This window comes from Enhydra lutris, unplaced genomic scaffold (assembly GCF_002288905.1).
Source record: "Enhydra lutris kenyoni isolate GAN:26980312 unplaced genomic scaffold, ASM228890v2 scaffoldscaffold18, whole genome shotgun sequence".
In the NCBI taxonomy this organism is placed as follows: domain Eukaryota; kingdom Metazoa; phylum Chordata; class Mammalia; order Carnivora; family Mustelidae; genus Enhydra; species Enhydra lutris.
The window spans coordinates 33016436-33032398 of NW_019154102.1; the positions used below are offsets into that span (position 1 = coordinate 33016436).

The following is a 15963-nucleotide window of genomic DNA, read 5'->3' on the forward strand; positions in this document are numbered from 1 at the left end:
CGCGTATTTCAGAAATTTTAATACTCTGACCTGACTTACAAAGCTTTGGGGTTCTTATAAAAACCATTTATGTTCAGGTTTCCTTAGGAACACTACCTTGATATTTGTATGATATTTATAAGAATACTTATAAAAATAGGAGGAAAAGACCATTTACAAAGGAAAATCTCAGGATTATAATGGTTTGCAACATTTAAGGAGACTTTGTATTTAGTAGGTCTTGGATATCTCTCACAGAAGATTATTCAATCCAGGAAAACCCCAGGATTCCTATTCTTAGGCTCAAGATGTGCTTTTCTACTATTCTAGAAAATCCTCAGACAGCTAACAATAAAACAATAAATAACTGAATCCAGTACCATTCTATAAGAATTTTTAAGCTATAGTTCAGGAATGCCATTTTACAACTATGCCTAATCTTTAACTCCAAATTTAATTCTACTTGCAAGTAAGTTTGCATTTTTTTTTAAATTACCTTTGAAACAGAAAAGGGGAGAAACAAGTTTCTTGAGATGAAAGAACCTATCTCTTGAGGACCTCATAGGATTTCATGTCATAGGGGCGCCTGGTGGCTTAGTTGGTTAAGTGGCTGCCTTTGGCTCAGGTCATGATCTTAGGGTTTTGGGACCGAGCCCTGCACTGGGCTCCCTGTTTAGTAGGGAGCCTACTTATCCCTCTCCCTCTGCCCCCAACTGTGGCTCACTCTCTCTCAAATAAATAAATTTAAAAAAAATTTTAAAAAGAAAAAGATTGAACTGTTTAGGTGAAAATTGGGAGCACAATCTGCCCAAAAATGCTCTCATTGAATCAATTATTGGCTTATTTAAAATGTTCAGGTTTTCTGATTATCAGAGGAAAAACTACCCCTGAAAATGAGGAGTACTTCCTTAATTATATTTAATTTTTAGGGAGGACAATCTCCTCTAGAAACATTGTCTTGGCAAATGTCTACTCCAAATTTAATAGCAAAAAATAGAAAAAAATGGTAAAAAAAATTATATATGTAAGCTGATTATTGAAAATTGATTATGACAATTTTTCTTTTGATTTGCAGAGATTAAATGCCCTGGCGGTGATAGTTCGAGGTAGTCTTCCAAAATTGCACAGAAACATCATAACTGCCTTAATTACAATTGATGTACATGCAAGAGACATAGTCACTGAACTTGTTCAAGCCAAGGTAACTTTTATTTAAGCAAAATCATGTATTTCTTCCTGAAATTAGTGCATCTAATATGCCTATCATTGTTATCACATAGGTAGAGGAGATCGATTCCTTTGACTGGCAGAGACAACTGCGCTATTATTGGGATGTAGATCTGGATAATTGCGTGGCTAGGATGGCACTCTCTCAGTACACGTATGGCTACGAGTATTTGGGTGCATGCCCAAGATTAGTTATTACTCCTCTCACGGTAAGTTAGTGATGACAGGTTAAACGTGACACGTGCTCTCTTAAAATAGTCTTGGAAAGGGGCGCCTGGATGACTCAGTTGGTTAAGCATCTGCCTTCAGCTTAGATCATGATTCCCAGGGGCCTGGCATTGAGCCCCAAGTCGGGGGAGTCCCTGCTCAGCAGGGGAGTCTGCTTCTCCCTATCTCTCAGCCCCTGCTCGTTCTCTCTCTCTCTCTCTCTCTCTCTAATGAATAAGTAAAGTCTTTAAAAACAAATAGTCTTGAAAAGTTCCAGCCAAAAAAACAAACAACAAAAAAAAAAAAACAAAAAAACTTCCCTCCAACCTTAATTCTTCAAAGGATCTGCCATGAGTACATCTTTGTGAAGCAGAGATGTGCGTCATTAATCATGTGCTTGAATCTTTGAGTAAATCTCAAGTGCTGTAAACTCTTTCATAAAAAATAATGACCCTCTCCCATAGAAAGGAAGGGATCTATAAATTGAGTCGGTTCCCTTCAACAATGACAGTTTCTCTGTTTCTTCAGGATCGCTGCTACCTTTGCCTCATGGGGGCTTTGCAGCTTGACCTGGGAGGTGCGCCGGCTGGTCCCGCTGGCACTGGGAAAACAGAGACGACCAAAGACCTAGCTAAAGCTCTTGCCATCCAGTGTGTGGTCTTCAACTGCTCCGATGGTTTGGACTACAAGGTACAGGTCCAGCATCTGAACACTACCGTGAAGTGCCTTATGGGCTTACTCACTTGCGACATGGCCTGACAAGGGGTGATGGCAAGCAAGGGGGGAAACGAATAGGACAAGGGATGGTCAGAGTGGGATAAAGAGAACATGGGAGAGGAGTCAACCCAAGGTGAGTTGAATGGTCCAGGTAGGAATCAAGGCCATTGAGGGATCTACTAAATGGTGGCAAAATTAAAAATCTTTTCATGTCACTAAGTAGAAAAAAGTGAAATGAGATACAAGATACAATAGCAGGGACATCTAAGAACAAGGAATAAGCTTACAGGAAGAGATGAGCAACTCAGAGAGATGTCTATTGAAAATGAAATATGTAGGAGGTGAGAATTCACGGTGAGATTTTTTAGTACAGTAGTTCTCAAAGTTTTTGGTCACAGGACCCCTATGCCTTATTCCCCTTTCAGGTTTTCTCAACACAAAGTAACATATGAAACACTTTATGAAGTCCCCCAATTAGGAAATATGTTTAGCTTTATTTAATTCAGCAAATCTGGAATATATTTGACCATGGGTGCCTTTTGGCCACTAACACACAGAGCTGATAGTCTCATTTTTCTGAAAGTTACATGAATGCTTATATAATGTCTACATTTAGAATACAATCATTTAAATTGTCCAGGTAAACTGTAATTCATTCATTTTTACAGAGTAAATAATACTTATTGTTCAGAAGCATCTTGGCAAGTCAGTGTTTCATAGGACATGTTCTTTAAAAACCCTGCTCCTTTTTTCAAAATTTAGGGGGAAAAAAAAAGTTACTGGGGATGTCTTTTTATTAATAAACAAAAAACTGTGGGAGTGCAACACAGGCAGGAAGTAGTTTGTTTGTTTAAGATTTTTATTAATTTATTTGACAGAGAGAGAGAGAAAGAGATCACAAGTAGGCAGAGAGGCAGGCAGAGAGAGAGGGGGAAGCAGGCTCCCCTCTGAGCAGAGAGCCTGATGCAGGGCTCCATCCCGGGACCCTGAGATCATGACCTGAGCCAAAGGCAGGGGCTCAACCCACTGAGCCACCCAGGCACCCGGCTGGAAGTAGTTTTACAGGAGCAGAACAAAAGAGGAATGAGAGACTAGAAAATCTTGGGAGGGGATAATCAGGAAAGGTGACCCCTCTCCCTTCAGAGCAGGTGGCAGAGGAAAGAGTTTGGGAAACTGCTGTCAGCAATCTAGGGGAGAATTCATGCTCCCTAACACCTCACCTTTGTGCTCCCACTACTATTAAGTGACCTCATTATCTCAGCAGAGAGATGTCAAGTTTTATGATAGTGATTTTTTGGGGGGTCCATAATAATTTTGGTTGTTTTCAATCTTTTCAACTCAAAATTTGAATTTATACCTCCGAATCCATCTTTTAATGATTAGGTAGTCATCACTTAGGCTCAGTCATTCCTGGGAGCTGTGCACTCCCCAAGGCTCAAGTGTGTGCTGTGTGACACTTAAAGCTACAGGATGCATATACATGATTCATTTATCTTCGACTCTAGAGTAGGAGTCAGCAAACTTTATAGAAAAGGCCAAGTGGTAAATATTTTAAGCTTGCAACTTGTCATTCTTTCTGCTGTTGTGGCATGAAAGCAGCCACGTACTATATGTAAATGTAATATATCATGAAAGAACATGGCTGTGTTCCACTAAAATTTTGTCCACACAACAGGTGTCAGGCCAGAGATAGCTGAGGTCTGTAGTTTGATGATCCCTAAAGTACCAATTATATTCAACGGTAAGAAATTTAAATATTTATTCTTATTTATACTCTACCTTGTTCATAAGGATCTATTACACTAGCCCTTTAAGATTAAAGAAATATTGGGGCGCCTGGGTGACATAATTTGTTAGGGGTCGAACTCATGTTTTCAGCTCAGGTCATGATCTCAGATCATGATCTTAGGGTCGTGAGACTAAGCCCCATATCAGGCCCTGCACTTAGCCCGAAGTCTGCTTGGGATTCTCTCCCTCCTGCTTTCTCTCTATAAAATAAATAAATACAATCTTAAAAAATAATTAAATTGAATTAAAGAAATATCTACATGTGGAAAAATTCGAACTGTATAGAAAGATCCAAAGTTAAAAATAACAGATTCACATCACCCAGTTCTACTCTCCAGAGATCAGGTTTCTGATTGTATTTGTTTGTTTGTTTTTACTTCTAGTGACTGCTATTATCTATAAGAATTTGTGTCTATTACAGTATCTGTATTATCTGCCAACTTATGAAATCACGATTTTATTAGATATAACCTTCCAACTTTTTGTTCCAGCTTCACTTTCTTTCATTAGTTTATATAATTTTGTCTTACCATGTCAAGTTTTATGAAGTTGCACTATTCTAGAACTATAATTATGCCTTCTTTGCTTTGTCTGAAGGTTGAATATAAAAATGTAAACCCATTATATAGTACTTACAATATCAAGGATGATTCATAATGGAATTTAATGGAATAATCAAGCTCATAGAGAAGAATTAATGCATACATCATGAGCACTGCCATTCACAGGAACACATTCCAAGACAGATACCGTATAATTTCACTCATCTGTGGGATTTAAGAAACAAAACAAATGAGCAAAGGGTGGGGGGAAGAGAGGCAAACCAAGAAACGGACTCTTAACTATAGAGAATCAACTGATGGTTACCAGAGGGGACATGGGTAGGGTGATGGGTGAAATAGGTGATGGGGATGAAAGAGGGCACTTGTGATGAGGACAGTGTGATGGATGGGATTGTTGAATCACTAAGTTGTACACCTGACACTAATACTACACTGTCTGTTAACTAACTGGAATTTAAATAACAACTTAAAAAAAAAAAAAAGGAACACATTCCAAGCATCAGGATTAACAGGTCGTTTTTTGATTTATTTTCAGCTTTCTTCTTCTAAAGCAGTGTTTTTCCAGCTTTACTGTGCCTGTGAATCACATGAAGATCTCATAGTGCACATTCTGATTCTGGAGGTCTAGGGGAAGACCTGAAATTTTGCATTTCTCAAATCCCCTGGGTGATGTCAGCTCTCACTGGTTCTCTTCGAAAAGCCAAATTCTAGAGCAGTGTTTCTCAAAAGTCTTAACTCTGGACCACCGGCATTATCATCACATGGCAACTTGTGTGAGAAATGCAAATTATCAGGCCCCACAGCAGACCTACAAAGGAAGAAAGTCTGGACCTCTTATAAAAGGCACTAACTTCTAACATAGCCCAGCATTCACATAAAACTAAGCATAAACCTAACGTAAACATAAAACACAAAGTTGAACGGCAGTATTTCGATTTCAGATGATGGGGCGCTTCTTCAGTGGTCTGGCACAGTCAGGGGCCTGGTGCTGCTTTGATGAATTTAATCGAATTGACATAGAAGTTTTGTCGGTCATTGCACAGCAACTTATTACCATTAGGAATGCCAAGGCTGCAAAGGTAAGGTATGAGGCAATTGTCCATGGGAGTAGCATTTCTTAGGTCTGTAAATAGCTGACAGCATGTTGCATTTTAGGAAGAACAATGCTAATTTTAACATGTCTACCCATGTTTCCAGTATAATTGGTGAGGACTACAGCAATAAGACATAGCTGATTGAATTAATTCCTCATCCAAGTAACACAGAAACAACTATATGTCAGATGCTTTGTGGGGACCTGGAGATACAGAGATGGTGAAACTCAGTCTCTCCCCTCAGGAACTCTGTTCTTCCCACCCCCAACACACACCTCCCTGCATGCATGTGCTCACGCATCCGCTCACACCCTGTCCCTGTACGCTCGACCTCCAGTTTTCCTCTTCACCCTTCTTGTTCTTGCCTTTGACATTTACTTCTCTGTTAGGTTTCTCCCCTGCACCTCTTATGGACTCCACTGCCTTCATCACGGCCCCAGGCTCAGCCTAATGCAGGCAGAAAAATAAAAGAGGAGCCCTGCATAATCCAAGGCTCTCAGCCTATACAAACCACAACAGGCTTGCCAGTTGTTTAGTATTTAAATACTTGTTGCCCTGAGTCCCTAGAAGGTCCCTCACCACTACCTTGTCCCTTTCCTAAAGAGCACCGGTTCTTTGCTAGATCCAGCCATGAGAGTTCATCCTGGTGTAGCAGAGGTGTGCTCTGGACCCAGCTGTAGCTCTAGGGTTGGAGGCCATTCTCACTGGAAGGTGCCCTGATAAAGAGTTGCTAAATGTTTTGATTTTCACCTCTGCAAAAAAGCAAATTATAGAACAAGTAAAAAGAAAGCAGAAATTGGACTTCAATGAGTCACTAAATTGTACAAGGCATTGTACTTTTCATTTATTTCATTTTCACACCACACCTACATTAAGTAGAAGGCATTTTCCCAAGATTATAGATGAAAGGGATTCAAAGAAATTAAAAATATTTCTGGGGACACCACAAACCAAGATAACTAAATCTATGTGACCCTAAAGTCTGAGCTCCTTCAACTACACACTCTCCTGCCTCCCACATCCTCAGAGGAGGCCCGTTTTAAATGCAGGGACCTCCAGATACAGCATAACTCATAAGTTACTATTACCTTGCTGAGCATTTAGCTGAGAGCAGAGCATGGGGAGTAAGAGAGAAGGACTAACACGAATGGAGGCAGGACAGAAGCCCTGCCAACTGTAGGGCACTAATGTGAGATAACAGGAAGGGAGGAAGACATCTGAGATGGGTGGAGTGGAATCGATCCCCTGGAATAGATGAAGAATAGCACAGCAGCTATTTAATGGCCACAGGCCTGGTCTCCATTGTACTACTGCCCAGCATTTTCTCCTCCTGGCTACAACACATCTCCTAGTCTTCCCTGTATTCTTTGTGTTTGCTAATAATGCCTTCCTCCCATGGCCCAATTAGAAACCTGGCATTCATCTTGGATTCCCATCCCCCCATTATCATCAACCCGAGAATCTAAGCCATCATCAAGTCCATTTAATTTTGTCTGCTAGATGCCTCTCATCACTGATGGTAACTCCATAAATCTGGATCTTGTCACTTGTTCAATAATAATTCCCTATTTATTCCCCCTCTATAGTTTGTCCAGCCTCCCCACTGCTACCTTTGATCCTATCACTCTTCCCAGCATTGTTCTCTGCTTCCCCCTAACCACAGGACAAAAGTCTAAATTCCTTAGCCCAGCAGGTAAGACTCTTCTTGATGCTCAGGCCTCGGCCTAGCTACACTTTCCTCTTGGAACTTCACCCTTTAGTATAGTGAGTATCTGGTCATTTCCTGAACATGCATGGCTCCCTTTGACCAGATGGCTCCCCCTGCTTGTCCACATCAAATGCCCTTCTTCATTCTTCAGGCCAAGACGGCTTTCCCGCTCCTCCTACACTTGATCTTAGCCAAAAGGGCAAGAAGCGATTCCCCGCTCCTCCTGTGGGCTTTGCACACACCTCCAGTGGGGCATCTGTTGTAGTGCTCAGCCCCAGGTTCCATATCTGCCACACTGTAGGCCTGGGAGCTTCTTGGGGGCCCCCCCCGTGTGAGTCTTCCTCAGCTCCCCACCTCCACACCTAACCCTGTACCTCATCTGCAGCAGATGCTTGGCAGTGTTTGCCCTTGAATGAGAGTGGAGGCGGGGTGCCCGCCCCAACAGTGGGGCCTCTCACACTCAAGGACTCTGATCCCCTTAGAATTTCCTGGGGAGAAAGTAGGGGTGGAGAAGGTTTCAGGGCCATTGCATCTAACTTGAATTGAGGAGTCTCAGCAAAAGAGGTTGAGGCCTAAAATATTATAGGACTGGGCCAGAAAGGGACAATTTGGGCAAAGCAGGGGCAGAGAAGCAAAAAGTAGGAACTACTGAGCCCAGCAGAGATTGGGGGTGGGTAGTACGGAATCAGGAGAGAAACGTTCTGGGTTGTCCAACAGCAGGATTCACTGGGCTGGTAGTCTTTGCTTGAATGTTCCATATACACGTTTTATACTCAAGCTGTGCTTATGTGAAAGAATTTCCAAATATCTAGAGAAGTGTTAACTTGTATTTTCTCCTTCTTTCAAACAGCTGTCTAGATTCATGTTTGAAGGGCGGGAAATCAAGTTGGTCATGACTTGTGCAGCCTTTATCACAATGAATCCTGGATACGCGGGCAGAACCGAATTGCCAGATAACTTGAAAGCCCTGTTTAGACCCTTTGCAATGATGGTTCCAAATTATGCTTTGATTGCAGAGGTGAGCTTCACATTATAAAGCAGAAAAAATTTAAGCATGTTTTACTTACTATTTGATTCTATTGAAGGAGGAAGCTTCCTTTATGACTGCACCCTGGCAAAAGTTACACATTACTCTTCAGCGTGGATGTGACTGTTATCACACAGAATGCTTTGGTGTTTTGCGTGTGTGTGTGTAAATGCTACATCCCCAGTGCCCAGAATGGTATCTGGAATATAGTAGGCCCCTAAATCTGAAATAAATCGACGAATTTAATTGTCTACCTCATTTCATATCCCGATTCTGAGGCCAGCTGCAGTGATTTGAGTAGGTAGTGGATTGAAGAAAGGTTCCACACTCACCTCCAAGGTCATCATCCAATTTATTTAACCAAGAATGCAGAAATTTGTCAGAAGCCAAGTAGCCTCTTAGGGCAGAGGAAGGCTGCAAATCTGTGTAGCTTCCCTTGATACTCAGAAGGCCTAAAGGGAACACCCAGCTATCACTGATTCTGTCCACAAGGTGGTGTTCGTGTCTAATCGGAGAAACTCAAGTCTTGCCTTTGTACACAGGCCTTACAACACCATCCAGCCTCCGTGATATGAACATTTTCAAACAGGGGGCTCTACTCTTCTTGAACCCAATGTCACTAAGGCCACATCTTTATCTATAGAAAGGAAACAGAATCACTGCTCAAGCATCCCTGTGTAATATCCCATCTTTCACCTTGTTGTAATACAGAAAACCCTTTTCCTTTCAATCTTCAAATTTCTTTGTTAAATGATGTAACAACTCGGAGAGGTATAATGCCTAACATAGATTTTGCATACATTGGTATTATGCTTATATATCGCTGTCAATACAATATAAGAAGCATTGCATTGTACTTTCCCCTTCCAGGTAATTCTATATTCGGAAGGATTTGAATCCAGTAAAATATTAGCAAGAAAAATGACACAGATGTATAAGCTTTGCAGTGAACAGCTCTCTCAGCAGGATCACTACGACTTTGGCATGAGAGCGGTGAAGTCTGTACTGGTCATGGCTGGGTAAGAAGCCAAAGGGGTCAAGAGTGAAATTCTAAACCATCTAAGTAAAGCAAATGGCTAATTCACCACAACTCTTGAAGCAAGATAGAAGGTGACTCGAAAATGTGAGCTGCCACTGCCATCATTTTACCTTGACACTCCCACGCCGCAGCCAAACGGGGCCACTCTCCTCCTGGGTAGTCCCAGTTGGCCCTAAACTGAACCGGAGTCTCTCAACCAGGCTTTAGCTAGCTTTCATTTCCCCTGAACTCACTGCATACGTTGAGGGTTGCTTTTTGTTTTTTGTTTTTAATTTTATTTTTTCAGTGTTCCAAGATTCATTGTGTATGCACCACACCCAGTGCTCCATGCAATAGTGCCCTCCTTAATACCCACCACCAGGCTCACCCATTCCCTCACCCCCGCCCCTCTAAAACTCTGTTTGTCTCTCAGAGTCCACAGTCTCTCATGGTTTGTCTCCCCCTCCACTTTCCCCCAATTCACTTTTCCTTTCCTTCCCCTAATGGCCTCCATGTTATTCCTTATGCTCCACAGGTAAGTGAAGCCATATGATAATTGACTTTCTCTGCTTGACTTATTTGACTTGAGTTTTAGCTACAAAAGCCTTTACCACCGTGAGATAGGATGACTAGACTTAAAAGGCACTGTTCGTTATGCACATACAATAAGTTAAGTCATACCGTCACCTGAGAAAGCCTGAAGCCTTGAGAGAAACTTCGGTTTCCTCATTGTGCCCTCAGTCCAGGCTTCTGTCCTAGGCTCCGCCTCTGCCTTTCCGGTATGGTCCAACCCTAGCCGCTTTGTAGTTTCTAGTAAACCAGCTTTCTAGTTTTCTTCTTTTTAAGCCCCAACTTCTCCCTTTATAACCTCTTGAAACCTCTACCTCTGAGGGGTTCTTCATCCAGAGTCTCTGAGGGAATCTACCTTCTCTCTAGTCCTTCTTTTTAGGCCATAACTTACTAGCTTGGGCTCCACACATCCAGGGCCCCTTCTCCAGGCCCCTAGGCTCTGCACAAATCTCCCTGCCCTACTCTGTTCTTTCTTTCAACCTCCCAGATACAGCATTTTACCCTTTTATAGGATTGCCATGTAAAGACCAGGGACACTGAGGGGTTCAGATATACTTGCACTTCAGTAACACAACCACAGTCCAGCGGGCAGGACAGACACAGGAACAGTCATCTAGGACACAGTGCATGGGGACAGCCATAACAGGGTCAAGCCCAGGGTTTGCTGATGAGGGCCACAGAGGAGCTTTCTGGAGGAGAGAGTAACCGGGCTGGGTTTTGAAGGAGAATTAAGAGGTGTCAAAAGAGCAAAGCAGGACTTTCTGGGCTGAGAGAAAAGAAAGTCACAGCGATGTGAATCATTATGGTTTATTTGGGAAGCTGTAAATTCAGGTTGAATAAAGTCTGGATTGATGCAGGGAGGTTGAAAAAATACCTTTGTCATTCTCAAAGCCTGTAGCCAGTGCCTGATCTGTCCTGTGATCTGATGGAGACGGACAGTGGGCATGTAAGGAAAAATGATTCTCTCCTTTAGCAGGAATCCACAGGGGGTGCCTTCCACAGCTTTTTGCAAGTAGACTCCCTAACCTACAGGTTTGGAAAATCACGCTCAGAAGTACTGGGTTCTTGCAACATCATCTGAATCATCCCTTTAAATTTAGGTCTTTAAAAAGGGAGAATCCAGACCTAAGTGAAGACGTGGTATTGATAAGAGCTTTACGAGACTCCAACTTGCCAAAATTCCTAACAGACGATGCTGTTCTGTTCAGGTAAGTTTCTAGATGTTACAGAATAAGGCATAGCGGCTGGGTGGAAGTAAAGGATAGTCTTCTCTTCAGTTATGTCTGTCTCTAACAAGAAAATAACATCCTCATCTTTTCTGGAGATACTTATTACAGTTTTAAAAATACTAGTTTAACAAACTGAGGGTTGCTGGGGGGAGGGAGGTAGGGAGAGGGTGGCTGGGTAATGGACATTGGGGATGGTATGTGCAATGGTGAGTGCTGTGAAATGTTTAAGCCTGACGATTCACAGACCTGTATCCCTGGGGCAAATAATACATTATATATTAATAAAAATAATTTAAAATACCACCACTACCAACAGTATAATTACCTAAAACAGAAAAAAAAATACTAGTTTAAAATAAAGATCCTAAAGCTTAAGCACCCATCATTTCTTTTTTTCACAATATTGGTCATTAGGCTGTGTACGAATTAGCATTTGGTTACAAGTTCTGATCTAAGAGAAATTCCTGACCCCAAAAAACCAGGTTTGGGGCTTAATATAAATGTGAGGGCTTTTATCTATTTCTACTTTTACTATTAAGTTTTATGTTTATCCAAGTCATCTATGTATATAGTTGTAAAAAGTATAATAAATTAGTCTCATGAGAAACTAGCTCCATGCCCTTTACCAATTCCCACTTCCCTAAAGGCAATCATTTTTCAATTCTTTTACTTGTTTGTTTTGTTATTTCCCTCCATAGTTTTAAGTACTGTATTTATGCTATTTCTTGATTTTTCAGTTTTAGATATGCTCTATAGAGTAAACGGGAGATGAGGGTATGCATGTGGACCTCTCACCTCCCCCTGCAGTTACGTTGCCATCTAACTAGAGCTAAATGTCCAGGGTTCCCATAATTTATTACAGCTATATAAATAGTATCCACAGCTGAGCTATGTTTCCCTTGTTTTTATTATCCTTTCCCTACATCTGTTAATTTTCTTAGTTTTTATTTTTTAATTCTGTACCTACATTCCTACAAATTTATCAGTAATTTATTTCCAAATTCTCTCAGGGTATGTGTAAATCTCCTTTAAAAAAAGAAAAGACCTTCAATTATATAAAACATTCTACCAAATTTGTCTCCTTAGAGCCCTCTGTCCTCCTGCTCTAATCTGCACTGCTTGCCCATTACCCTGCTGTACATTTTTCATCCTGGGATGTCCATTTATGACTATGTTGGAGTTCCCTTTGCTCTTGTCCTCTGTCAGATCTTCTGATTTGCTTTTGTCCCCTGTCAGATCCTCTGAGTAGACACATGTCTACTCCCCTTTGGCAGAGCACAATGATGAAAATTCCTATACATTTATCTTTACACACCTGTGATACCTCTATAATAAGATTCTAGTAAATTTCCTAGGTTTTATAGAGTATGGATATTTTTAATTTAGATAGATTCTATTAGGATATTGTCCAATGTAGATATTGGACAAATGTAGATATTTACATTTATATAAATGATTTATGATAATACCTACTTCCTTTTGAATGTTTCAGAGAGTGACCAGAAGTCATACACTATTTTAATATGCATTTCTTTAATTATTAGTGCCATTAAGCATTATTTCTTGGGTTCATTAGTCATTTATATTTATTATTTTTAGGGCATATTTCTATTGTTCTCTTTTTCTTATTGATTTGTAAGAAATCATAAACTTTATCTGGTATAAAAATTGGAAATACTTTTCTAAAGCCTTTTATCTCACACATGTTTGTGGTTTTTTGCTTGTTTGTTTTTATTTTTTCACTTTATCAACTTTTTAAATAACAGTTGTAGATTTCTTGTCTTCATTAGAAAGAGCTTCTTGGATGGGCTAGATGGGTGATAAGTATTAAAAAAGGCGGTTGTTTTGATGAGTACTGGTGTCGTATGTAAGTGATGAATCACTGAATGAATTCTACTCCAGAAACCCATATTGCACTATATGTTAACTAACTAAAATTTATTTTCAGAAGATTTTTGTTTATTTATTTTAAAGAGAGAGAGAACATGAGCATGGGGAGGGGCAGAGGGAGAAGCAGACTCCCCACTGAGCAGGGAGACCTGATTTGGGGCTCAATCCCAGGACCCTGGGATCATAACCTGAGCTGAACGCAGACACTTAACCAGCTGAGTCACCCAGACACCCCTAATTAGCTAAAATTTAAATCTAAAAATTTTTTAAATAAAATAAAATAAAAATAGAGACTTTCTTATTTATTTGCAATTTATTTGCAACACCACAGTGTTGCAAAATATATGTTATATTTTCATCTAGTATTTTTGTCATTTATATTGAAATCTTTATTATATCTCAAATGTATTTGTGTATATAGTATGAGGTAGGGGTTTAGCTTCTTTTTTTACCCATAGAAACATCCCATATTGTCTGCTTCTCACAGAAACAGTTAATTTTTCTTTTATTCCTTTTTTTAAAACCTACTATTAGTTTCTATTTCTATTTCTATCTTATTTTTCTGAATATCCATATAGTAATAAGCATGCATAAATGCTTTTGGAAAAAATTGGGATATAAATATAATTTTAAAAATAAACTGATAAATTAATCACTTTCTATATATTTGATACTATGCCATGTACTGTGGACAATACAAACAACATAAGAGATATTCCTTACCTCAAAAAGTTCCCAATATACTTAAGACCATTTGTCTACTGTACAAGAAACAAAAAAAATCATACACAATTCAGAGAAATGTTAGATTCTGGTATAACACACAAGACAGACTAGTACTGTGCATGTTCAGAAGAAAAGATTAAGGGGAAAAGTAAGACTCATTGTAATCAATGATTGTAATAAATATTGAGAAATATCAATGATCAATTATTTTATTTTTGTTTTTTCAGTGGAATCATATCTGATCTTTTTCCTGGAGTCCAAATTCCAGAACATGATTATGGTATATTGCAGTCAACAATTATAGATGTCATGAATAGACAGAATCTTCAGCCTGAGGCATGTATGGTTAAAAAAGTGATACAGTTCTATGAAACTATGCTGGTAAGACATGGTGTGATGTTAGTTGGGCCAACAGGAGGTGGCAAGACCACAGTTTACAAAATACTAGCAGAAACTTTAGGGAATTTGCGAAAACTTGGTATAGACAATCCCTTTTACCAACCAGTTAAAACTTATGTTCTTAATCCTAAATCAATTACAATGGGTGAATTATACGGCGAAGTTAATAACGTAACCTTGGAGTGGAAAGATGGTCTGATGGCACTAAGTGTCCGGGCAGCTGTGAATGACACTTCAGAAGACCATAAATGGATCATCAGTGATGGGCCCGTGGATGCTCTTTGGATTGAAAATATGAATACAGTGTTGGATGATAACAAGATGCTTTGTCTGGCTAACAGTGAGAGGATCAAACTTACACCTCAAATCCACATGCTTTTTGAGGTAAATACATATGTCTTACTGTGGTGTGAAATCATTCATTAGATTGGCATGCTATCATCAATATTTTTTTTCTTGCTGATAAATCGTTTACTATCTGTAAGGCCTACCATGGTGTTTTGTTCACATACTAAATTGTTTACATCCTTATCAAATTGTCCTTTCATAGTAGAGTGTGCATCCTGAGAACCAAAGACTCTCAAATATTCCTGTCTCTCTATAAACAGGAAATACAATAAATTCTATCTTCCTCAGCACTTGTTTCCTTTTTTTTTGGAGATAGTTAATAAATATATTGATGATGTTACATGATTTGAAATGCTTTCCAAGTTTAAAAAAAATTCTATTTAAAAATTTTTTTTAAATTAAAAAACGCTATATTTACTATGGATAAATTATCTCTCTGTGGTATGAATATTTGGTGAAGGGATTGGAAAAGGATTGTGGACCTAATTGTGTGGTATTCTGGACAATACCTCATCAAACATTGATTGAATGCCTACCGTGTGCTAGGCATTCAGCTTGGTATCCGATATAAGAATGAAAAAGTGAAGAAGACAAAAGTGAAGAGGATAATGCCAAATCCTTATGGGAAGGATTTGGCATTATCCTCTTTAGGGTTTTTTTTCACCTTATGCCTCACTTACCTTTCTTCCTCCATTTTTGATTACTTAAGGCTGTCTGTCTCCCTTTCCTACAAAGCCTTTCAGTGTTAAGTTTAAACATGTGATCCATTAGCATTAAAGGTGAAGAATTAGGAAGTACTATTAGCTATTTTTTGTTCAACTTCCTTCAATTGCAGGTGCAAGATCTAAGGGTTGCCTCTCCTGCAACAGTCAGTCGATGTGGAATGGTGTTTGTGGATCCTGAAGAACTGAAATGGATGCCTTATGTTAAAACATGGATGAAGAGTATTTCTAAAACAGTAAGTACAACCAGATACACCATAACATATCCGTCTGTCAGGATGGAGGCCCTTGCCTGCCCAAACTGTAGTAAATTAAGAGACCTCATTGAGCTTCATGGAGGGAAATTACAATACTGAACCTACTGCCTGTCCCTAAGAATTCTTGAGAGCCTCCAGAAATGTTTATATCCTCCCCAGATCCATCCTCATTATCTGTTACCTCAGCCTGCCCCACTGCCTTGCTGCTCTGATTCCTGGCCACTCTGCCTGGCTTCTCCCCAGATTGGTTCCTCTGCCTGCAAGCACAAACGCTTCCTTAAGTCCCCCAAACACAGCTAGAACGGGCTGGGCCATTAAAAAAGACTTTGCAGACGGCTTGGGATAATGAGAAGGAATCACAATGAAGAACATTTTAATCCAGGCACTGTCATTGTTTTTAGATTGTAAGAGCCACTAACATCTCTGAGAGAAAAGAAAATGAGTTTCCCTCCCACCCAATCTTAGGTTTCTGACCCAAGATGTCTTCTAATCTC

At 39.9% G+C, this 15963-nt stretch overlaps 1 protein-coding gene across 1 annotated transcript in view; it reads left to right on the plus strand.

Moving 5' to 3' along the window:
* Positions 1–15963, plus strand: part of LOC111147958 (dynein axonemal heavy chain 6) — a 247580-nt gene that overhangs the window by 80280 nt on the left and 151337 nt on the right. The window contains exons 26-34 of the mRNA XM_022504259.1: positions 1055–1180; positions 1260–1415; positions 1942–2103; positions 5423–5560; positions 8134–8301; positions 9181–9329; positions 10999–11106; positions 13971–14526; positions 15326–15448. Coding sequence (XP_022359967.1) covers positions 1055–1180; positions 1260–1415; positions 1942–2103; positions 5423–5560; positions 8134–8301; positions 9181–9329; positions 10999–11106; positions 13971–14526; positions 15326–15448 — 1686 coding nt within the window. The remainder of the gene's footprint in view (positions 1–1054; positions 1181–1259; positions 1416–1941; positions 2104–5422; positions 5561–8133; positions 8302–9180; positions 9330–10998; positions 11107–13970; positions 14527–15325; positions 15449–15963) is intronic.